The sequence below is a fragment of the Xenia sp. Carnegie-2017 genome, unplaced genomic scaffold, assembly GCF_021976095.1.
Source record: "Xenia sp. Carnegie-2017 unplaced genomic scaffold, XeniaSp_v1 HiC_scaffold_30, whole genome shotgun sequence".
In the NCBI taxonomy this organism is placed as follows: Eukaryota; Metazoa; Cnidaria; class Anthozoa; order Malacalcyonacea; family Xeniidae; genus Xenia; species Xenia sp. Carnegie-2017.
Window position 1 is genome coordinate 743,689 of NW_025813494.1, and position 22,831 is coordinate 766,519.

The window sequence follows — 22,831 nt, forward strand, 5'->3', positions numbered from 1 at the left end:
TCATCTGGTTTACACCATAGTGACACACAAACACGAAATTTTAAGTCCTCGTGAAAATTTACTTGTTTTTTAGACATCATTTCATCATGGTTATACATACCATTTTCCGGTATGTTTTATAATATCTGAAATTTTACTAATTTTCTCATCTGGTTTACACCATAGTGACACACAAACACGAAATTTTAAGTCCTCGTAAAAATTTACTTGTTTTTTAGACATCATTTCATCATGGTTATACATACCATTTTCCGGTATGTTTTATAATCTCTGAAATTTTACTAATTTTCTCATCTGGTTTACACCATAGTGACACACAAACACGAAATTTTAAGTCCTCGTAAAATTTACTTGTTTTTAGACATCATTTCATCATGGTTATACATACCATTTTCCGGTATGTTTTATAATATCTGAAATTTTACTAATTTTCTCATCTGGTTTACACCATAGTGACACACAAACACGAAATTTTAAGTCCTCGTAAAATTTACTTGTTTTTAGCCATCATTTCATCATGGTTATACATACCATTTTCCGGTATGTTTTATAATCTCTGAAATTTTACTAATTTTCTCATCTGGTTTACACCATGTGACACACAAACACGAAATTTTAAGTCCTCGTAAAATTTACTTGTTTTTAGCCATCATTTCATCATGGTTATACATACCATTTTCCGGTATGTTTTATAATCTCTGAAATTTTACTAATTTTCTCATCTGGTTTACACCATAGTGACACACAAACACGAAATTTTAAGTCCTCGTAAAATTTACTTGTTTTAGCCATCATTTCATCATGGTTATACATACCATTTTCCGGTATGTTTTATAATATCTGAAATTTTACTAATTTTCTCATCTGGTTTACACCATAGTGACACACAAACACGAAATTTTAAGTCCTCGTAAAATTTACTTGTTTTTAGACATCATTTCATCATGGTTATACATACCATTTTCCGGTATGTTTTATAATCTCTGAAATTTTACTAATTTTCTCATCTGGTTTACACCATAGTGACACACAAACACGAAATTTTAAGTCCTCGTAAAATTTACTTGTTTTTAGACATCATTTCATCATGGTTATACATACCATTTTCCGGTATGTTTTATAATATCTGAAATTTTACTAATTTTCTCATCTGGTTTACACCATAGTGACACACAAACACGAAATTTTAAGTCCTCGTAAAATTTACTTGTTTTTAGCCATCATTTCATCATGGTTATACATACCATTTTCCGGTATGTTTTATAATCTCTGAAATTTTACTAATTTTCTCATCTGGTTTACACCATAGTGACACACAAACACGAAATTTTAAGTCCTCGTAAAATTTACTTGTTTTTAGCCATCATTTCATCATGGTTATACATACCATTTTCCGGTATGTTTTATAATATCTGAAATTTTACTAATTTTCTCATCTGGTTTACACCATAGTGACACACAAACACGAAATTTTAAGTCCTCGTAAAATTTACTTGTTTTTCCATCATTTCATCATGGTTATACATACCATTTTCCGGTATGTTTTATAATATCTGAAATTTTACTAATTTTCTCATCTGGTTTACACCATAGTGACACAAACACGAAATTTTAAGTCCTCGTAAAATTTACTTGTTTTTAGACATCATTTCATCATGGTTATACATACCATTTTCCGGTATGTTTTATAATCTCTGAAATTTTACTAATTTTCTCATCTGGTTTACACCATAGTGACACACAAACACGAAATTTTAAGTCCTCGTAAATATTTACTTGTTTTTATCCATCATTTCATCATGGTTATACATACCATTTTCCGGTATGTTTTATAATATCTGAAATTTTACTAATTTTCTCATCTGGTTTACACCATAGTGACACACAAACACGAAATTTTAAGTCCTCGTAAAATTTACTTGTTTTTAGACATCATTTCATCATGGTTATACATACCATTTTCCGGTATGTTTTATAATATCTGAAATTTTACTAATTTTCTCATCTGGTTTACACCATAGTGACACACAAACACGAAATTTTAAGTCCTCGTAAAATTTACTTGTTTTTAGCCATCATTTCATCATGGTTATACATACCATTTTCCGGTATGTTTTATAATATCTGAAATTTTACTAATTTTCTCATCTGGTTTACACCATAGTGACACACAAACACGAAATTTTAAGTCCTCGTAAAAATTTACTTGTTTTTAGCCATCATTTCATCATGGTTATACATACCATTTTCCGGTATGTTTTATAATATCTGAAATTTTACTAATTTTCTCATCTGGTTTACACCATAGTGACACACAAACACGAAATTTTAAGTCCTCGTAAAAATTTACTTGTTTTTTAGACATCATTTCATCATGGTTATACATACCATTTTCCGGTATGTTTTATAATATCTGAAATTTTACTAATTTTCTCATCTGGTTTACACCATAGTGACACACAAACACGAAATTTTAAGTCCTCGTAAAATTTACTTGTTTTTCCATCATTTCATCATGGTTATACATACCATTTTCCGGTATGTTTTATAATATCTGAAATTTTACTAATTTTCTCATCTGGTTTACACCATAGTGACACACAAACACGAAATTTTAAGTCCTCGTAAAACTTTACTTTTTTTTATCCATCATTTCATCATGGTTATACATACCATTTTCCGGTATGTTTTATAATATCTGAAATTTTACTAATTTTCTCATCTGGTTTACACCATAGTGACACACAAACACGAAATTTTAAGTCCTCGTAAAATTTACTTGTTTTTATCCATCATTTCATCATGGTTATACATACCATTTTCCGGTATGTTTTATAATATCTGAAATTTTACTAATTTTCTCATCTGGTTTACACCATAGTGCACAAACACGAAATTTTAAGTCCTCGTAAAATTTACTTGTTTTTAGACATCATTTCATCATGGTTATACATACCATTTTCCGGTATGTTTTATAATATCTGAAATTTTACTAATTTTCTCATCTGGTTTACACCATAGTGACACACAAACACGAAATTTTAAGTCCTCGTAAAAATTTACTTGTTTTTTAGACATCATTTCATCATGGTTATACATACCATTTTCCGGTATGTTTTAAAATATCTGAAATTTTACTAATTTTCTCATCTGGTTTACACCATAGTGACACACAAACACGAAATTTTAAGTCGTCGTAAAACTTTACTTTTTTTTATCCATCATTTCATCATGGTTATATATACCATTTTCCTGTACATTTTATAATCTCTGAAATTTTACTAATTTTCTCATCTGGTTTACACCATTGTGTCGCACAAACACGAAATTTTAAGTCCTCGTAAAAATTTACTTGTTTTTAGACATCATTTCATCATGGTTATACATACCATTTTCCGGTATGTTTTATAATCTCTGAAATTTTACTAATTTTCTCATCTGGTTTACACCATAGTGACACACAAACACGAAATTTTAAGTCCTCGTAAATATTTACTTGTTTTTAGCCATCATTTCATCATGGTTATACATACCATTTTCCGGTATGTTTTATAATATCTGAAATTTTACTAATTTTCTCATCTGGTTTACACCATTGTGACACACAAACACGAAATTTTAAGTCCTCGTAAAAATTTACTTGTTTTTATCCATCATTTCATCATGGTTATACATACCATTTTCCGGTATGTTTTATAATATCTGAAATTTTACTAATTTTCTCACCTGGTTTACACAATAGTGTCACGGAAGTTTGTCATTTCCTTTTATAAAAACACTAATATGACAGATCACACTTAAATTCTTTGACGCACAGGATAAATAAATAGCTGCATCTCGATCCGTTATAAATTACTTGGCACCGAAAACATTTGCTTTAATATTTCTGCAAGGTTTGTTAGAATTTGATTAGGTCGCTTATTTACTGAAAACTGCTTCAAATTATTGTTGAGATGTCTTCCAATATAAAAAGTAAAGTAAATTCACGAGGGGAAAAGTTTATTCTAAAAAGCAAGAGACCGGTAAGATTATGTGTACGTTGACAGTAAATGAATTCTCAACCAGAGTTCTATCTGAACGTCAAGTTTATTTTTGAAGAAAAAAGAGCTATCGATTTCTCAAAGTGAAGCGCACAATGTGTACAGAAAGAAAAAACGTATTGCAGACAGGGTAAAAGAATGATAAACTTTTTGTACCCTCTTTGATTAATGCAGAAAATATTGACTAAATTTGAAATGTAACAGCTATAAATCACATGCTCTATAAATATTTTTAGATTGATCTAATGTCATCGGAGAAGAGCCTCAATCCGATGGTTTTGCTATATCTTGATGGACATGGAACGGTTAAAGCTGCTGGTAATTCTTCTATCAAAAAGATTTTAGACTTGTGTAGAAGTTAAGAATTGAATTGGATTATTTTTGTGTTTAAAATACGATTGTCGGTATAGAAGTAATGTAATCAATTCATTTAAACAGGAACGCCCGGCCTTCGTCGAGAAATCTTGAATATTTCCCGAGATGCCATGTGCAAATATGTTGAAGACAATTCTTTGATTACAACTGACTCCCCAAGTACTAACTTTTATTTTGTTGTTTCTAAATTGTATAAAAACAAATAAAGGTGTCACAATGCTGCAATAAAGTCTGTATCATTTTATATTAGAAAGCTGTGAAGACGTTTATCAAGTGCAGGAGATACGCTCTGATCTTGTTGATCCTGATGCTTTGGAAGAAATAAAACAAGGGACTTGGTCGTGCAAAGAGCTACGGAAACTGGTTTTAAATATGGTTCTCCCAAGAACAGCTGACATCGGTAAAACTATTTTGTATATTTGTGAGTAACTAATTTCTGATATACAACGGCAGACCTCGTGAATTCAAGATTGGTTTTAGACAAGAAAGGAAAACGGAAGTGGAAAGTGGCTAGAGTGAGAGACTTTTGGCTTAAAGCAGAGAAACCGTTGTTTTGGCCTCCTCACATCCCATTTGTTTCGCCATCTGCCAGGATTAATCAACCTTCAGGTAAATCAAGTGAATCAATCTTCAATATTTTCATTGTTTTTATTTACATATTGTACACCATTCTCAGAGGATGATTACGATGAAGAAGAATTTGATGATAAAACAGAACGCTCGAGAAAAATTTTAAATAAGAAAGAACTGATAGAGATCGCTCTATCGTATGGAGAATACGTTCATGAAGTGAGTATTATTGTTGTAGATTTAGTATATAGAAGACAACTCACTGCTTCTCTTAACTTTTGTTTAATTAGTTTACTGGAAATGAAAAAAATGAAGAGACAACACAATCATTTGGTCAAGGAAGACAAGAGGTACACACTAACCATCTTTTAAGAAATAATATAAGAACATTTAAACACGAACTGCTATTTGCTTTTATTCCCAAGAAAACTAATCGAGATGCGAATGTTGGAAAAGATACGTATACAAGCGAAGAAGATAAAAGAAGTGATGAGAGCGAGAAAAGAGAAGATTTCGAAAACAAATTTGTTGATAACGAAGCTGCATTAAATAACATAAAAGAGGATGAAAGGGTAAATGAACGTCCAGGAAATTACAAAAAACAGCGTACCAAAAATGAACGTTTTTTTCTATACCCATCAGGAAGAGGATACACAATTAGTGAATTTACAACAGATGAGAGACATGTACGAAAAAGTAAGAAAACTTTTAGAAACTCACATTTATTTTTTTAAATTTCAAAACGATACCACAATCCATTTTAGAGAGAAATAGCTTGTATTGTTCGCGCAATGTTAAAAGACCCCCTAAAATATGTTGAAACAGCCTACGAATTGTTGGACTTAGCTGATACACATCAACATCCTATTACGAAAAATTTAAAGTATGAAATGCTAATGTTTATTGACTGATTGAACGGTTCTAATCTAAATGACAATTTGTTGATTCCTTAATAATATTTGAGTAGGTCACACGAAAAGACCTCATGGGCGTTCCACATGATTACGACACAAGTTGTCCTGGAGACATTTTCAACGCTTTAAGCATTGATCCCAATAGACTTCAACTCGATTCATTTCTATACGGAGTTGCACATCAATGTCATTTGGCATCCGAAGTAATATTTTGCTCTGTAAATCTCTAAGTTTTTTTATTTATAAAAGAAACACATCTTTTTCTAGCGCTCACGACAAACAAGTAAAGCAATTTCAAATGAAGAAATTATAAAAGAAATACAAGATTTCAACACTGAAGGTGAACATTCTCAAAATTCAAATCACGAAGAAAATTCTTTAATATTAAACAAATTTAGAAAACCTACATGACAAGCAAATTATTCCCTTTTTTAGAGGTTACCCTTACTAACACGCATGTTCAATGCATTGCTGGAGCACTTCGTGCGTCATTGGAAATATGGAGTCCCCAGTTTGAACTATTCCATATCTATTTTCCGTGTTTATGCCAAGTTACGGACAACGGAGGAATAGGCTACTTTAGTTTGACAGTTGGCAAAACTTTTCAAAATAGTTATGTATTTATGGAGCAAACATCTGAAAAGAGACCGACTAGAAGAAAAAGCCAGCAACTACAATCAGGTCAATAAAAATTGAATGTCTCATGTAAATGTTTCTATTGAATATGTGAAGAAAATTCCTGACGATAATAGAAAACTATATCTTTGACAGGAAAGAATGCAGTGAAGAGAGTGAAAGGTGACATTCATATATTGAAAATATTTGACAAAAGGAAAACGACAAAGGTAGCATCAATGCCTTTTAGAGTGAACTGTTTTGATGGCATTGTAATATACAAGAGTGATGTCGAAACATTAAATGGAAGCAAGTGGTTGTGTGATACCATAATTGACTTTTTAAGGTAATGTGAAATGATTCAAATCTAACATATAGAAGGAAGCAATAAAAACTTTACAAGCTAACTTAAATTACATGAATGCAATAGGTATTACTGCAAAACGGCAGAAAGAAAAGACGATGGGGAACAATATTATGCCTTTTCTAGTTTTTCCAACAGAAACTACTCATGAAAGGACACGTGTAAGTGTCCGGTTAAGATTTCACCCTAGATTCTAGAGATAATTACATGTTATAATATTTGCAATTTTTCAGATCAAAGCGACCATTAGATCTTTCGGGATGCAACTTACATGGAGTGAGGAGATACACACCTAAGAACATGTATCAATATAAAATGATTTTTATACCAGTCTGCGACATGTAAGAATTTTACAAAGAAAATCAGTTTCTATAGTTCAATTCTATGAGATACTTGAGACATGATATATTTTAAAGGACACATTGGTGGCTAGTGGTCTTTGAAGTTTTGACAAGTCGTTTATACGTGTTGTGCAGCATGGGTTGGAAGAATAAAACTGTTGCTTCAAACATAAGAAGGTTGTTATTTCTATACATACTGAACTAACAGGTTGCCTCTTTTGATATGTACCGACATGTTTTCTAACTTCATAAACAGCTTTTTAACGTTAAGGTATCTCCAACACATAAAAGAAGAGCAACAATGGCCAGACCACATGGGAAGCATTTCAGAGCCTATTTATGCGGATGTAAGTCGAGTAATTGTTTGACAAGCATAAACACATTGATCTATAAAGTCAATGTATGGATATGTCACAAACGTTGTTATTTAATCACCATTCAGGTTGCAAGGCAAAAAAATGGTCACGATTGCGGCGTATATTTGTTAGAGTTTGCAAGAGTAATAATAAAGGAGGTATTTTGTTATGTAGACATTTGCTGTCGCAAAATACGCAAATAATTTAAAAGCAACATATTCCAGTATGTGACATATAACAGATAATTTTATCATATTTTAGGGATGCATCAACTCATCGATAGAAAATATAAACAGTGAGGGAAGACGTACGCAGCTAAAAGAGCTTCTTCAGTCCCTGTAACAGTCGACCTGTTTACACACAATGAAAAACAGGCGTTATATAAATGGTCAATGCTCGGCACATTTGTTCAATTACTTCTTCATATAAACTCTGATTGTGTCATGAGGTGCAACATTACTACTACATAGAATAATCGTGGAGTAAATATATATACTTAATAACTAATGAGTACCAGCATTATCCATTGACGTTGAAAAGCTATAATATCGTGCGAGTTATGATTTCAACATTTTAAAAATTGATTTCATTCATTTTCATATCCAAAATTTTTCATTATGCTATAAATGCGAAAAATATGAAGCTGTTTGAGGACAAAATGTTACAGCTATACGTTACGCAGACATGTCATAAATATGACGTATTTTCTTTAAAATGATGAATTTAGAAAAATATTTCAACTGTTACTTAGACTTTTTGTTTGTTCCAAAGTGTTAGCATTTCGTTTCAACATGGTTCCCAATTAAATAATACTGGTTTTCAAATACTACTTATCTGATAATATTGCTGATTGCAAGAAACGTTTCCCTCTCTGGAACATCCCGTCCAGGATTGCATTTTATTATGCGCAACATGTTTCTGTACCAAATATACAATTTCGAAAATAGCAAAAAGTTGTCATATTCCATGTATGAAACCATTGACGCAAGTGGCTTCATTACAGAGTTACACTGCTCTGCAGCTTGGCTGTTGTGCGTTTTTTAAAATGGGATATCTATTAATATCGTATCCCTCAGAGCAACCTATAAGAGTCAAAGATATGAGTCGTTTCAATTTCGACACACTTAGCATAATAAAATACGAGTTTTATACCAGAATGGTTTCTCCAATGAAACTTGTCGACGATGAATTTGGATTTTTTAAAAAAAGCAGGATCGCGGTTAAGGCAGTACTCGTGTAGTTTGCACGCGTTGTCATAGATCACTAGTTCAGGAGCTAAACATTATAAGTTTATTTGTTTACAATTGGGAGTAACGAAACGCTAACAATTTCACAATTCTCATAAAAGAATGAGAAATACCTCAAAAAACTTCAAATTACCTTCAGAAAATCGAGTTCTTAAAATGGTAAAAGGAACATTGGGTGATTCATGATCGGGCATCACTTGAAAGCCGTAACAAATACCTAAAAAACAATAAAAAATCTCATAATTTTTCAATGAGGAGAGTTTACGGGATGAATTTTCCTGTCATTCTATGATCAAGAACATTAATGCTTCTTTGCCATACCGTGCGGACATAAAATAAGGAATATCCCAGGAATTAAAGACCCATGCTTCTTCTTTGAACGAACGCCTTTGGCACAATCATCTAAATGACCAGCTCTTTTTGTGTCAAGAACATAGTGCCCACGTTCAACAAGAGAAGGCAAAGATGGAAAAAAACCTAACTGACCATCACACTGAACTTGGGGAAGGTTGTGGGGCAAACGCTCACACCCGTTTTGGTCAGTAAAAGGACTGGACGCTTTGGCGACCATTTCCCCACACAAAACACGTATGGGGTTTGGCAGCTCTGCAAAATGATTGCAAAGACAAAACAAGAGGGGGACCTGTTCGTGCAAAAGTTGTAAATCAGACAATGGATTGTCCTTTGGATTTGCTCCGTTGGCAATTCTGATCAACAAATCCTTCACCTCTCTCACAGGAGGTACAATTGCACAAACAGGTTTATCTGACGCAAGTGCTTTGAGAAGTCTTATGCAAGGTTCTGGAAACGTGACACCAAAATGTTCCTCTCTAAGGGATACGATTAGCATTTTAGGCCAGGAGATGAAATCTAAATAAACGAGCAATAGTAAAATAGCCTGTAAAAATAGCTACAACATGTTCTTAGCATATTGTACATCAATAAACAACTAACAACATTCATACTTCCGAGGTTAATTCCACGAGTTCGTCTTCTGTAATTTGGTTCTTTATAAATTTCTTCAACAACTCTCTGCCTCTTCCGATTGAGGAAGTTCCGCGTTTCGAACCTAGTGTTGGAAAAATCCGCCCCAAAATAAAACACATGTCCAGCTAGCCAATGAAAAAACACACCCAGAAAAACACTTATCTTCCATCCATCGTAGGGCCTTCTGGGGAGCTACCTTACGAGGCAAGAAGGTTTTTTGGATACCAAGTGCCGTACCGTCCATAACAACTTTTTTCGGATGTTTTCCACAGATGTTACAATGAAAAGCGTCAACAAAGTCAATGTCAAGTAATCTAAATAGCGTAAAAAATCAGTGTTGTATCCAGCAAGGATTTTTTAGATCTATGGTTAAAAACCAATTAACATAGTTATTCTTAAAAGCGGATACAATACTGCCTGTTTTGTCAACAAAATAAATAAGAATGCCATTTGATCTATTCAGTGTTGCCACTTCATAAGGAAAGTAAAATGATAGTAAATAAATGTTCAGACTTTCTTGGACATTAAAAGTAGGATAGTGTTTTCATTTTTTGTACCTCTCTATGTACCCTTTGTTGACCATTACCTACAGGTGGGAGCACCTCTGTGCACCTACACTCCCCACCCTTATCATAAATTCACCACCAATGAAATGATCAAATGCTAAACATACGTAAGTGCTACAGATATATATATATATTGGTAGCATACGTACTTTATCATTTATATTTAGCATTACAACAAAAGTTAATTTAAACAAACGAATATCCGATCAAATAAACTTTTAAATACATGTAACTCACCTAAAAATTGGTGCAGGTTGAAATAAAAAAAAGTTACCTAATCATTGCAGTAACTGCCAGACGAAACTTGGTGTAAGTTATAATGCCAGAAAAATTCAAATTTCCTGACATAACTTGTCTTTGGACGTACGTCACGTAATATTTATACATGGGCAGGCTAAACCATTTAAAAGATGAAAAGATATTTTCATGAATTCATAATTAATCATGTAGATAAAAATGTTTACTTCATACTTGATAACTGACTATCACACGTACCTTGAAACCAAAAAATGCCTTATATAATCTTTGAGGACTGCATGCGAAATGGAAAATGATCCAAACCACAAGACGTTGTTCTCGATACCATCGTACCGCTTCTTGTTTGTGCATGTAGAACACGGTCGATAATACACTAAAAATTCACAGAAGATTGTAGTCGTGACACTAATACAAAGAAAGTAATAAATAATTCAGTTTACAAACCATTCACACAGTGGAAATCATAAAGATACGCCACATGACAGCCTTCCACATCCAGCCAGTCATCTGATACATCACGCTTATCCCAAGCAGCACCACAAGAGCAAGTACCACAAGCACTAGGTACGAATATCTTTGACCAGTTCATAGCCAGAAGCTTAGCAAAATGATTGGCATCATTCTCATCACAACCTGTGTGAAAAATGAGTATTGAAATTTAAATGACGATTCCATGTTTTTGGCCACCCATTACACAAACACATATATTATTTCCATTTACTACACTACTTTACCTATTTCAAATAATTTAACTTTTTTCACTACGAGTTGCCAACTCGTAGTAATTTCTCATTTCAGGTGAGGTTTCAAAAGCTAACTTAAAATATGCTAGCTGCGAGTCGTCATCATCTTGTACGATTTCCAGCGCCTTCCCAAGAGTTGTAACATGAATGCAGAGGTAAGATGAACAATTAGAACATCTTAGCTCTGCTTGAGGTAGTGCTACTTTAGAATAAGTAAATGTGCACACGCCCCATTCGCGATTGACTGGTTTTACAGCAATCCAGTTGGGACCACCACTAACGGCTTTAAACAAGTCCTGTAACATGAAAGGAGCTATCGTAGAACATATTATAATTTAATCAATGACTGCAAGTAAAAACCTCTTTAGGAAACATTCCACAGTATGAATGATCTATTGGGTCAGATGTTCCTGATTTTTCCACAACTTAAAAATTAAAAACAAACATACCATCAATTTTATGCAAAATTACTTTTTTCACAGGTTGGCATGATATTAGCATACTGTTCTCATATAGCAAAATAACCACCATTCTGCATTATTACATGTTTCTGTATGTAGATCGTCCAGGTTAGTAGAGTCCTGAAAATGACTGTTATTGTTGGTGTTGACTGACTTTCTACAACCTTAGTGGTAGTCATCTTCAAAAATTTTGATCTGAACATCAACACAAACAGTCCTTCTCAGGACTCAACTACCTGGACGACCTACATCCACAAACATGTCACGATACTCGAGTTCAAACCATTTACTTTATTCTGCATTATGAGAACAATAACATACTCTTGAAAAAACTTGATTCTTGTGAGGTTATTCCCAAATTTTCATCATAAGTCTCCAAAAATCTTTCCATTGCCAATATATGTAAGCATTTTGGATAGCTTACAACTATTAAAAGAGTATTCCAGAAGTTAGTGCTTAAATTTACAATTAGTCATTTTTAATAATCTTGTATACCTTTATCTGTACTTAAATTAGTATTTGAGCTAAGGGCCTGCACAAATTCCAGTCGCAATCGATCACATGAACAGCCAAACAACCAGACAAATCCATTTGCACGATAATGAGGGTACCGATGAACAAACACATATGAAGTGTGCTTAATTAAATGTAAAATATATATGAATATAACATTATAAAATACATTCACTACTAAGGAGCTCACCATAATTTTTCTTTTCTCCACATTATAGTCAAGAATAGCAAATGATTGATGTTCCCCCAAATTTGTTACTGCAGAAAATTGAAGCAATAACCCAGTATAATGCAAAACAGCTGCAATATTTTTCTAGAAAAAAACAATACATTTTGTTGGGAAGTTAAATTCTTTGACTCAAGTTTAAATTTTTTCAAGAGGGAAAATAACTCCAGTCAACAAGTGGTTACAGTTTTTCTTCTAGGCAGAGAACGGAAATTACATTCATGATAAGTTTCATATGAAAACATTGTATGCCAGGGTTAGAGTGGTCAGTGTTAACATATGTGCTTCCTAGGTTGTGGTAGGGTTCTTTTCTGTGAGACCAATGCATGTTATGAGTGTGTTGTTTCTCCTAAAGTTTTACATTATCTTGGTGATTATTTGAACAAGTTTCCATTAAGGGAGAAATATTTATCTTGTTGACATAGTGATTATTGAGTCATGAATAAGTTGTTATGATTGTCAATAATGTTTGATTATGAATGCTAACTGAAGTATTTAAAGATTTATTTGATATATAATATTTTATGATATGCTTATTAATTTGAGAAATGAAAAACATGATTAAGGTGTTTCACTATAAACATTACTCACAATAAGCTTAGTCAACTTATAGTCACTTTTATATATTTATACATAAACATTGTGTCCTCCTCATGATTACCATATACATAGATGGTAACCCTGCACTTTGGCAGAAAGTATATTATTGCATATTATAGGTGAGGATCACATTAAATACATTGCATCAAGCATAAAATCCTGAGTTAAGTTTTAAACTATTAAGATTTCATCTTATCTGTGCTACTTTATTTCATATTGCTCTGAGCACTATATTTGTATCTGCAAGTTGCACTTACTTCATCAGGTTGAGATTTGTCGACATCAACGGTAATAGTTTCATCAATATTCTGGGAAATCTAAAGAGTTTATAATATTACTTTGGCTTTCTGACAAGCATAAAGAATTTACTGTATTACTTTACAGAAACCTGAATAATTCAACTAAAACTAACCAGATGCAACGGTTGTTCAAGAGTGATGTTTGACTCAACACATTCTTCTAACAATGGATGATCATCATGCATTTCCTAAGAGAAAGTTTGCAATGCTCCATATATGATAAGTAACATATTTAATTTTTCATTTCACCTAAGGTTCACAACTTTAATGCAACACATCCCACACAGATATTTCAGACTTCATAATTTTGAGATACTTAGAGACTAACCACATTACATTCCACTTCAGTCTTCGTTTGATTTAGATTGACTGCTATGAGGGGCCATCTATTTTGTGATGAAACAATGTATTATAAGTTGTCAACTAAAACATATTTCACACATATGTTTACTACCACTAAACAATTAACTTGCAATAGGAAGAAAATGTATCTGTTCGGCGCTGCTGGTGGGCTTACAACAATCAAGCTTAAATGCAACATATTTCCTTCTTACCTTTCTGTACAAGCTTTCGTTGAGCATGCCAAAATTTTATAAGCAACATAATTGTACTAATATGTACAGAGACCTTGCAGAGAGCAAAGTAGGAAATCCAAAATAGTTCACAAATTCCAAAGTCAACTATCAATTCTTGCACATTAGTGAATATGTTAAAATATTTAAACCAAAGAGGGCTATCTATATGTATTTGAAACAATGTATACCACCACAATTATCATCCGTAGATAACTCCCCTACAAATGCAAGTGAATGAATGGCTTTAATAATTTCACAATCATAAGCATTATGTAATACGAAAAGCAGCTTGATTGTTTGTAGCCCACCAACAGCAAATTTCCATCATGAAAGTATATGGATGGAGAGTATTATCTCAAAGATCAGATAATGTGGTAGTTGAAATGAAACTTCATTTCTTAAGTTGAAGCTGAAATTGAGTTACTTGAAACAAATTAATTTTTATCCTACCGAATCAATAGGTGATCGTCGAGGGCCTCGAGTGTAGAAAAACGTCTTTGAACGCTTAAACTTTTTCCCAAAACGATACATTTTTTTATTAACCTTCGAAACTCCAATAGCCAATTTGTTGTTAGGAAGTTACTACTCCATGTGACTTTGATTTAACGGAAGATATCAATTTGCATTATCATATGAATTAAATATCTAGTAGCAAATCTACTACAAGTGTAAATATGCCAAGTTGCCAACTTGTGTTAACTGTGAGAGTTATTTTAAACATATTATTTCAAATAAAACATAAAGATTCCATTAATCATCACTCTATACGTGTTAAAACATAAAAAAGTTTGTAAAATGTAGATGGTTGTAAGTGTGGTTATGCATACCATTTTCCAGTAGTAAAACATACCACGCTCCTACTAAGCGCCATCTTTTCTGTCTCACACTAACAGTGTCCAGAGATATTGAGGTCAGGAGAGACAAACATAGCCTTTAGATAGCACAGAAAGCAATCTAAATTGGCTATCTTCCGCATTCTAAAATTTAGAACTCTGAGTAATACCCATTTAGAATGAGCGAAACGGGTGAAAATGCGCTTAGTGACACATTTGACCCTTAGTTAATATTATTAATGAGCTGATAATGCTTATTGTGAAGACTGGGCTTGAAAAAAACAATTTAAACATGGCAGTCATTTTTAAAATATGCGAAGTGAAAATCTTGTGAAGAAAATGTGAGAAATACACTGTATAAAAGGTAAGTTACTGTGGTATTATATATTGAATCGTTTTAATTGACTCACAAGCTTATAAAATTAGTTTAGAGTTTTTTTGATTATATATTTTCTTTCGAAAAAAATACATGGAAATAGTTGTGTGTCAAATTTGTCACAATGGGCATTTGAGTACCATTTTAATTAATGACACATGGAATTACAATTGTTACACCGATGGAATTCTTTATTATTTTTGAATGTTTAGTTAACTAAATTATTAAGAAAAATGTTATTTAAGAGAATTTAAAAAAAATTGAACAATATATGTAGGTCTTAAGCTAGAATTTTGAAATACTATTAGTATAATTTTATTATGAATGATTTTGGGTTATGTTTACTCAACACAATTGCCGGTGTATTTATTTCCCTACATAACTACTTTTAATTTTTCAATTTCTAGAGTATGAATAAGAAAGAGGATATCTTTGGTGTTGAAGATGTGTTGCAGGTAATAGATGATATCAACACTAGTGAAATTGATTTCAGTGAAGAATCATCTGATGATGAATACCAGCTAATTGCTGATAATGATGGATACATTGATTTGCTTTGTGATTCTGTAACAAGCGCAGATGAAAACGATGAAGAAAATACAAGTACAGATGGTGATGATTGCATTCCATTGGCTCAAAGAGTCAAGTCTTTTGCTGACAATGAGACAAAAAAGGGTGTTTATCGATGGCGAAGACATAGATATGTGCATGTTGAAAAGCCTTTCATGGGTGATCAGTATATTGTACCGGAACCTCCACCATCACCTTTGACAATTTTTCAACAGTTTGTAAACAAAGAGATGCTTAAAAACATGTGTCAGCAAACTAACATTTATAGTGTTGAAAAAACTGGAACATCTGTTAATACTACAGTACAGGAATTAGAAAAATTAATTGCAATATACTTCCACCTGGGGCTTTGTCAGCTTCCATCTATAAGAGCATACTGGGAGAGAGCTACACGTTACCCACCAATTGCTGATGTACGGTGGCCCACAACTGTCACGGCAAAACAGTAAACTCACGGCAAAATAAAGAAAACTCGCGGCAAAATAAAGAAAACTCGCGGCAAAATAAAGAAAACTCGCGGCAAAATAAAGAAAACTCGCGGCAAAATAAAGAAAACTCGCGGCAAAATAAAGAAAACTCACGGCAAAATAAAGAGATGAAATGGTCAGCGGTCACTGTATGTAAAATAGATGTAAAACTGCTACTTCCGCGCTATTTTCTCCGCACTGTTTATCCATGTGTTTATCTTATGATTTATCGCTATGTTTTGTTCAAATTGTGGACGATCATGTGGGGATTCGGATAGATTCTGTACAAATTGTGGTACAAGTGAGTTTTCCAAATTTCTATTTGTTTTATATGAAGATAAACAGTAATAACCTGTTTGATATTTAATATTGCTCAGAAAAAATTTAACAAGGGCTCTTTGAAATATGTATATATTTTCAGCTAGTCTTTAGCAAGAGGGACGAGCCCCCCAGCAATACACCCCTGGATAATGCATTCAGTGCACCAAGTACAAATTACATATTCTAGCTCAAGGAGGACCAGCTCTGAAATGTTTGGACGACAGTGTCTTTAATCTAATGGCGGAAGCTCAGAATTTGCGTCCTCGGCAATTTGATACTTACAATCATTTAACACCGTCTGACAAGGTACTATTAAATCAAGTGCGAAGTAATGTTACTGCTTTCTCATCCACAATTATTGATCATGAATATACTGGGAAAATTGATAATGATCATGTTGAACAAATTATCAATTCCATGGTCATTAGCATTGTCTCAAGACAACTTGTTTTGGTAAGGGAATTTATGGAAGGGCTCAAGTTATTATCAAGTTATGAAGTAAATGCCAATTTTTTATTATCAATCATAAATCCTGAATATTCAGAAGATGGCAGCTCAATGAAGCAAGTAGAAGAGGCTATTATGGATCACTTGCAAGACTTCCTGTTTAAGATTGAAGATGATAAAACCTTATTAGGATTCCCTGAAGCAATTTCGTTCAACCACAGTGAAGATGAGGATGATGTCTCAAAGCAATTCAAAGGTGATGATATTTTTCAAGCACCTGATCTCTCCCCTGCAGGAATTATGGGGTGGTTGACTGGACAGAAACATAAGCCACTAAATGGTGAACTTATTTCTATAACAGTTAGATTTGATCATGATTGCACAAAAAGGAATCCGCAGCACAAAATATGCTTCCCCCAAGTGGGTGCATGTGCTAAGGTTCTTACATTACCTGTGCTGCACATGAAAACTGCAAAGGAGTTTGAAGAACTATTTCTAATGGCATTTTCCAAAGGCCAGTCTTTTGGTAAGGCATAGATACCATCATTTATAAGAATGAATGTACCTTGTATTTTTATCAATCTTTTGTTATTAGTGATTATGTTTATGTTTCACTTTGACTCAGCTGTTGCTTTTAGAAATTGTTTTGATTTATGAACAGTCTTTTGCTTACAGTCATAGAAATTAGATCTTATACTAAAGAGGCATACTTATTATAGAATCCATTAATTCATAGTTCTGTTAGTTCATATTTTTGGTTTATTTTGACAAGATTAAACATTTATCATAGATAAATGTATAGTTTTTGTTTGCATTTAATGCCAGTTTACAGTTCATCTTTGTTGTAATATATATATACATATATATAGTATAATATCAAATAAAATGTATACAAACTAACGAAGTACTCAATATCAATTTAGATAGAGCAATATATATTTGAATATTTTGTTATGATTCACTACACATTGTTCCATGTCCATATAGTGAATCATAACAAATTATCGTGCAAATATAATTTCATATAAAGTCATATATATAAGAAGTTTTGTTTATTTGATTTTCCGTAATTACAGTTCTCGATGCGTTAGAGCAGAGCATAAATATCGATAAGAAGAAAATTCACAAAACTAAATTTCATCCTGACAAGCCTGTTTTGTGATTTCTCACTCTTCAGAAATCACAAAACAGGCTTGTCAGGATGAAATTTTAGTTTTGTGAATTTTCTTCTTCACAGAGTCAAAAGCTCAAAAAAATAATTTTATAAAAATCCAGAGAAACTTTCATTTTTAAACAATACAATGCCTGGATTACCATTTTTCAAGCTTAAACTGTACATCCTGTGTCCCAAGTACCCATAGAACCATAGTGTCCCATAGAGCCATACATCCTGTGTCCCAAGTGCAAGAGTCACCATTTTACTATGGTGATACCTGGTATGGTGATACAGTTACACATTGTATGGATTGTTTTGTAGAGTCATCAGAGCACTCAAACCTATAAAGGTGAGCTTTGCATAAAGCGAAAGTGGTCAACGTCTCTTTATGAGACTCTACACAATCCGAGAGTGCTCAAACTGCGCAAGCGCAGCGAGCTTAATATACAAACTGCTAAACACTTTATTAGAAAATATTATTTGTGTAAATTATAATTGCGAACTTTCAATTTTAGAGAGTGCTTAAGTTGAAATTCTTTCTTAACAGTGTTAGATACAGTATAAGCCATTTTAAAACAATGCGTCTACAATGAGCAATATTAGCCCATACTCATGTATATTTTCACATCTCTGCTCTAAGCTCCATTTTTAGATACATCCATAAGTTTGCAATATAGTTGATATGCCTCACTCCAATCTTTTGGAGATTCTAGCAAAAGTTCACTAGAGACATAATCAAAATATTCATCATATTCATTTGGAACATCATTTGGAACAATACTTGAACTTATACATTCAATATCAGCCATGGTCACCTGGTGAAGAAGATTAGGTATTGCATTATGATGTAATGGTAGGTAAAAAAGTGAGTCTGGTCTACCACAAACAGTGTTGTGCCGTGAATTTCTGATGTAATGTGCATTCCAATGTTCTTGTACGATATTCAAATCAATTTGAATAACACCAGAAAAGCAGTACCACAGGCACTCTTTACTAAGTTCAAATGAAGTGTCAATAGCCTGTTGAAACTCCAAATCATGAAAATAGCTTCTCCACCAATGTGCTCAGTTCTTGCAAAAAAAAGACCACCAGCTCTCTATGCGTTGATTCCGAGGGGAAGTGACATATCTATGAGAATCAGGATTTTCTCGAAAATAGCTTTGAGCTGCAGCAACTATTGCATTTTCTGTCCCAAGATCCGTAATCAACTTAACAGGGCAACCCATCAATTGCTTAACTGTGTTTAGATAAAATGTTGCAATATTATCAGGGCACTTATTAAGTCTGGTGACACGAAGCCATAGAATCCGACGGCTAAAGCCATCAATTGCTCCATGAATGGGAAAGCCCCAAGGTTTTAACTTATCAAAACCATCTATATGCCATGCATAATTAGGGCCAGGGTTGTGATAGACTCTTCTTTTGAGACGGTGAGCTTTCCTTGCTTCTACTCCATCAGGATGTAATTCTTTTAAAAGATCTTGTACAACAACACGCGGAATCCTCAACCCTTCCATTTCCAAGGTGTGCCAAATTGATCGGTATCCAGCTGATGATTGCGGTCCATTGATCATTTCACTGATCCGCCTTTTCGCTTGGTGAAATGTTTCTTCAGATTCATCTCTTTGGAAAAACCCTCTTCTGTTAAGGCCATAGACTTTCAGTCGTCTCAACAAAGTGCTGTAGCTCATTACAGTGTTATGTCTTTTAGCTAAAAACAGAATAATCTCATCGTACATAAACCCACGATGAAAATAGTACGTGATGAGACTTTGTTCGTCAATGGAAACTTCTCTTTCTTCATCAACATCATCTTCGAGTATGGTTGAATTCATCCCTAAACATGTCACAAGTAAACGATATCAACGATATACCATGAAGACATAATATATAGAAATTTGGAAAGCTCACCTGTACCACAATTTGTACAGAATCTATCCGAATCCCCACATGATCGTCCACAATTTGAACAAAACATAGCGATAAATCATAAGATAAACACATGGATAAACAGTGCGGAGAAAATAGCGCGGAAGTAGCAGTTTTACATCTATTTTACATACAGTGACCGCTGACCATTTCATCTCTTTATTTTGCCGTGAGTAGTTTTCTTTATTTTGCCGCGAGTTTTCTTTATTTTGCCGCGAGTTTTCTTTATTTTGCCGCGAGTTTTCTTTATTTTGCAGCTTTATTTTGCCGTGAGTTTTCTTTATTTTGCCGCGAGTTTTCTTTATTTTGCCGTGAGTTTTCTTTATTTTGCCGTGAGTTTACTGTTTTGCCGTGACAGTTGTGGGCCACCGTACTGATGAGATATCCCGAAACCGATTTGAGAAGCTCCTTACAGTACTACATTTTATTAACAACAATGATGCAACTGATGACATGAAAAAGGATCGTGTTTGGAAATTACGACCTTGGCTTAGAGACTTAAGAAGCAACTTTCTCAAAGTTACTCCTGAAGAACACCAGTCAATTGATGAGGTAATGGTTGCGTTTAAAGGGAAACATGGACCAAGGGTGTACATGCCAAAAAAGCCAACAAAGTGGGGATTCAAATTATGGGCTAGAGAATCATCTACTGGTTTTATGCATGATTTTGATGTGTACCAGGGAGCAACTGAAGAAACCAAAAGTCGCTCTGATGTAGGTGTTAGTGGTGAGGTGGTTCTCAAATTGGCATCTACCTTGCCTGATAACAAAAACCACAAGCTTTATGCTGATAAGTACTTCAACTCCTTTGCCTTAGTTGAAAAGTTACTAGACAGAGGTATACAATACATTGGAACGATGTGTCAAAATCGAATGAAAGGGTGTCAGCTTAAACCTGAAAAAATTCTAAAACAGGAAGGTCGAGGAGCATATGATGAGGTAAATGACTCATCAAAAGGAATTACCATTGTCAGATGGCTGGACAAAAAGGCAGTGACATTGGTATCTACTTACTGTGGAGCAGAACCATTAGGTGTTTCAAAGAGATGGGAAAAGAAGGAGAAGCAATATGTAGAAATTCCCAAGCCAAAGCTTGTAGACGAGTACAATAAGTTCATGGGGGGCATTGACTTAATGGACATGCTTTGCTCATTGTGCAAGTATTCCATAAGATCAAGGCGATGGTATCTTTACCTTTGGTTTCATACCCTTACAGTGGCTATGGTCAATTCATAGCTTCTTTTCAGAAAAAATCAGAGAGGAAAGAAACAAATCAAACTTCATGACTTCCAAGCAACAATTGCAGAGGGATTGATTAAGGTAGGAAAGGAAAGTAAAAGAAGACGATCTTTCAATGCCTCGACATCTCAAAAAAGACCAACCACTCAACCAAATGAAGAGATACGGTTTGATAAAATAGATCATATGCCTTCCTGGGATGACAGACATCGTCAGAGATGTAAAATTTGCTCTGCCTTTCGCTCTCATGTTGTCTGTGGCAAATGCAATGTTTACCTCTGCTTCAATAAAGACAGAAATTGCTTTATGGAATACCACACAAATAAATAAAATCATAAAGATTTCTCCATACTGACAGATTAAAGTATTGATTAATTAAAACTCTTGTTATATTCACAAAATTCATGCTTTTGTTAATGAATACTATATAATTATTTTAGTTTTAAACTCTAGTTTTCTTTATTATACAAAGTAGCGCTTAATGCCCAATGTGACAAATCTGTCACAATTTTTTTTAGTAAGAAAAAATGTTTTTTTCTAAAATTTTTTAATTGAACTTGGTATTGCTTGTTATTTTAAGGAAAAATACCAAAGAACAGATTTTTGCATTGATATCCCTCCTTGGGCATTTAAGGGTTAACAGGCATCGAACATTTATAAACACGTTGTATACGTAAATAAAACGTCAATGATGCAATCATGAAAAGCCCATATGTACATACAGTACGTATTCCATATATGGATATATATTGCACAATCCATAAGAGCAAATACACGACGCTAAAGCGCAAATACATGACGATAAAGAGCAAATACACGACGCGTGGTTGGTGGTCAACAGTGGGTTTTACTTTCTATGAATACAGCCTCACTAAAGGCGGCAAGTGAGACAGGCTTTGGTCTTTAATTTAAAAAAGATTGTACTCTATTGATAAAAGCAGTCCCATCTCGATGTAATGAAGAAGGTACTATAACTATTAATGCTTTGTATTTTATCAACGTCAATGATGCAATCATGAAAGGCCCAGGTGGTTTTTGTTTGGCGAATGATTATAGCCAATCAGCGTGCTAGAAATTTCTGAAATAAACAACCATTTCATTTGATACAGGAATACCCGTTTAACACCATTATATTTAAAGCAAAGAAATAAACGTGTTTACTCGAACGTCAAAAGTTGCACCTGCTCGAGTAAGTCGAGAGTTATCACAAACGTCTCCGAGGTTTGCGTAAGCCAGTGCAAACACGAAAAACATCTTTTATTTTTTTTATAAAATACAATAATGCGAAACAGACAATTTTAAAACAAACGTTTTAATTTTTTCTCTTAAGAGTGTTCATGATCAATTCGCAAATTCTCTTTGACTAATTGATTGTTTTGATTGATTTGATTTGTTGAGCTCAGATCTGTTTTGAGCAGGCTAATGCAAACACAGCTAGAGACC

The 22,831-nt window shown here is 33.5% G+C and overlaps 6 protein-coding genes and 1 long non-coding RNA gene across 7 annotated transcripts; 4 read left to right on the forward strand and 3 right to left on the reverse strand.

Annotated features, from left to right (window-relative positions):
- The first annotated feature begins 3,742 nt into the window (after window positions 1-3,742).
- LOC124455265 lies at window positions 3,743-6,028 on the forward strand. The gene is made up of 12 exons (XM_047005955.1): window positions 3,743-4,022; window positions 4,099-4,170; window positions 4,277-4,358; window positions 4,479-4,574; window positions 4,666-4,815; window positions 4,896-5,024; window positions 5,092-5,204; window positions 5,276-5,335; window positions 5,411-5,557; window positions 5,628-5,681; window positions 5,750-5,868; window positions 5,953-6,028. The coding sequence occupies exons 1-12, from the start codon at window positions 3,954-3,956 to the stop codon at window positions 6,026-6,028; spliced, it is 1,167 nt and encodes a 388-aa protein (XP_046861911.1). The 5' UTR covers window positions 3,743-3,953.
- On the reverse strand, window positions 5,030-13,815 carry LOC124455118. The gene is made up of 12 exons (XM_047005843.1): window positions 13,804-13,815; window positions 13,589-13,663; window positions 13,434-13,493; window positions 12,541-12,663; window positions 12,333-12,474; window positions 12,159-12,263; window positions 11,737-11,801; window positions 11,368-11,672; window positions 11,078-11,266; window positions 10,871-11,006; window positions 10,650-10,769; window positions 5,030-5,279 (listed from the first exon to the last, which is right to left on the reverse strand). Exons 2-8 carry the CDS (start codon window positions 13,658-13,660, stop codon window positions 11,382-11,384), a joined length of 858 nt encoding a protein of 285 aa, XP_046861799.1. The 5' UTR covers window positions 13,661-13,663; window positions 13,804-13,815; the 3' UTR covers window positions 5,030-5,279; window positions 10,650-10,769; window positions 10,871-11,006; window positions 11,078-11,266; window positions 11,368-11,381.
- LOC124455266 lies at window positions 8,139-11,337 on the reverse strand. Its single transcript, XM_047005956.1, has 8 exons — window positions 11,334-11,337; window positions 11,078-11,266; window positions 10,871-11,006; window positions 10,047-10,123; window positions 9,144-9,692; window positions 8,956-9,039; window positions 8,728-8,850; window positions 8,139-8,657 (listed from the first exon to the last, which is right to left on the reverse strand). The coding sequence occupies exons 1-8, from the start codon at window positions 11,335-11,337 to the stop codon at window positions 8,581-8,583; spliced, it is 1,239 nt and encodes a 412-aa protein (XP_046861912.1). The 3' UTR covers window positions 8,139-8,580.
- Window positions 13,816-15,141: 1,326 nt separating the features above from the next.
- Window positions 15,142-16,343, forward strand: LOC124455120. Its single transcript, XM_047005849.1, has 2 exons — window positions 15,142-15,247; window positions 15,667-16,343. Exon 2 carries the CDS (start codon window positions 15,670-15,672, stop codon window positions 16,276-16,278), a length of 609 nt encoding a protein of 202 aa, XP_046861805.1. The 5' UTR covers window positions 15,142-15,247; window positions 15,667-15,669; the 3' UTR covers window positions 16,279-16,343.
- Window positions 16,344-16,429: 86 nt separating this feature from the next.
- On the forward strand, window positions 16,430-17,852 carry LOC124455124. Its single transcript, XR_006951715.1, has 3 exons — window positions 16,430-16,597; window positions 16,718-16,923; window positions 17,162-17,852. It is a non-coding gene; the product is annotated as an uncharacterized LOC124455124 (long non-coding RNA).
- Window positions 17,853-18,855: 1,003 nt separating this feature from the next.
- LOC124455267 lies at window positions 18,856-20,290 on the reverse strand. Its single transcript, XM_047005957.1, has 3 exons — window positions 20,132-20,290; window positions 19,345-20,057; window positions 18,856-19,035 (listed from the first exon to the last, which is right to left on the reverse strand). The coding sequence occupies exons 1-3, from the start codon at window positions 20,196-20,198 to the stop codon at window positions 18,856-18,858; spliced, it is 960 nt and encodes a 319-aa protein (XP_046861913.1). The 5' UTR covers window positions 20,199-20,290.
- A 312-nt stretch (window positions 20,291-20,602) lies between these two features.
- LOC124455268 (piggyBac transposable element-derived protein 3-like) lies at window positions 20,603-21,385 on the forward strand. The gene has a single exon (XM_047005958.1). The coding sequence runs from the start codon at window positions 20,603-20,605 to the stop codon at window positions 21,383-21,385; it is 783 nt and encodes a 260-aa protein (XP_046861914.1).
- The last annotated feature ends 1,446 nt before the right edge of the window (window positions 21,386-22,831 follow it).

Coding starts and splice junctions, on each gene's coding strand:
- LOC124455265 (XM_047005955.1), top strand. CDS start 3,954: ATGTCTTCCAATATAAAAAGTAAAGTAAATTCACGAGGGGAAAAGTTT. Junction 4,023..4,098: donor TTCTAAAAAGCAAGAGACCG/GTAAGATTATGT, acceptor TTATTTTTGAAG/AAAAAAGAGCTATCGATTTC. Junction 5,682..5,749: donor TGAGAGACATGTACGAAAAA/GTAAGAAAACTT, acceptor AATCCATTTTAG/AGAGAAATAGCTTGTATTGT.
- LOC124455266 (XM_047005956.1), bottom strand. Junction 11,007..11,077: donor TGATTTCCACTGTGTGAATG/GTTTGTAAACTG, acceptor GTGAATTTTTAG/TGTATTATCGACCGTGTTCT. Junction 10,124..10,870: donor AGGCATTTTTTGGTTTCAAG/GTACGTGTGATA, acceptor TACGCTATTTAG/ATTACTTGACATTGACTTTG.
- LOC124455118 (XM_047005843.1), bottom strand. CDS start 13,660: ATGCATGATGATCATCCATTGTTAGAAGAATGTGTTGAGTCAAACATC. Junction 13,494..13,588: donor TTGAACAACCGTTGCATCTG/GTTAGTTTTAGT, acceptor TAAACTCTTTAG/ATTTCCCAGAATATTGATGA. Junction 12,475..12,540: donor TGGAGAAAAGAAAAATTATG/GTGAGCTCCTTA, acceptor CATTTAATTAAG/CACACTTCATATGTGTTTGT.
- LOC124455120 (XM_047005849.1), top strand. CDS start 15,670: ATGAATAAGAAAGAGGATATCTTTGGTGTTGAAGATGTGTTGCAGGTA.
- LOC124455267 (XM_047005957.1), bottom strand. CDS start 20,198: ATGTTTTGTTCAAATTGTGGACGATCATGTGGGGATTCGGATAGATTC. Junction 20,058..20,131: donor CTGTACAAATTGTGGTACAG/GTGAGCTTTCCA, acceptor TGACATGTTTAG/GGATGAATTCAACCATACTC. Junction 19,036..19,344: donor ATCCTGATTCTCATAGATAT/GTCACTTCCCCT, acceptor CTTCTTCACCAG/GTGACCATGGCTGATATTGA.
- LOC124455268 (XM_047005958.1), top strand. CDS start 20,603: ATGAAAAAGGATCGTGTTTGGAAATTACGACCTTGGCTTAGAGACTTA.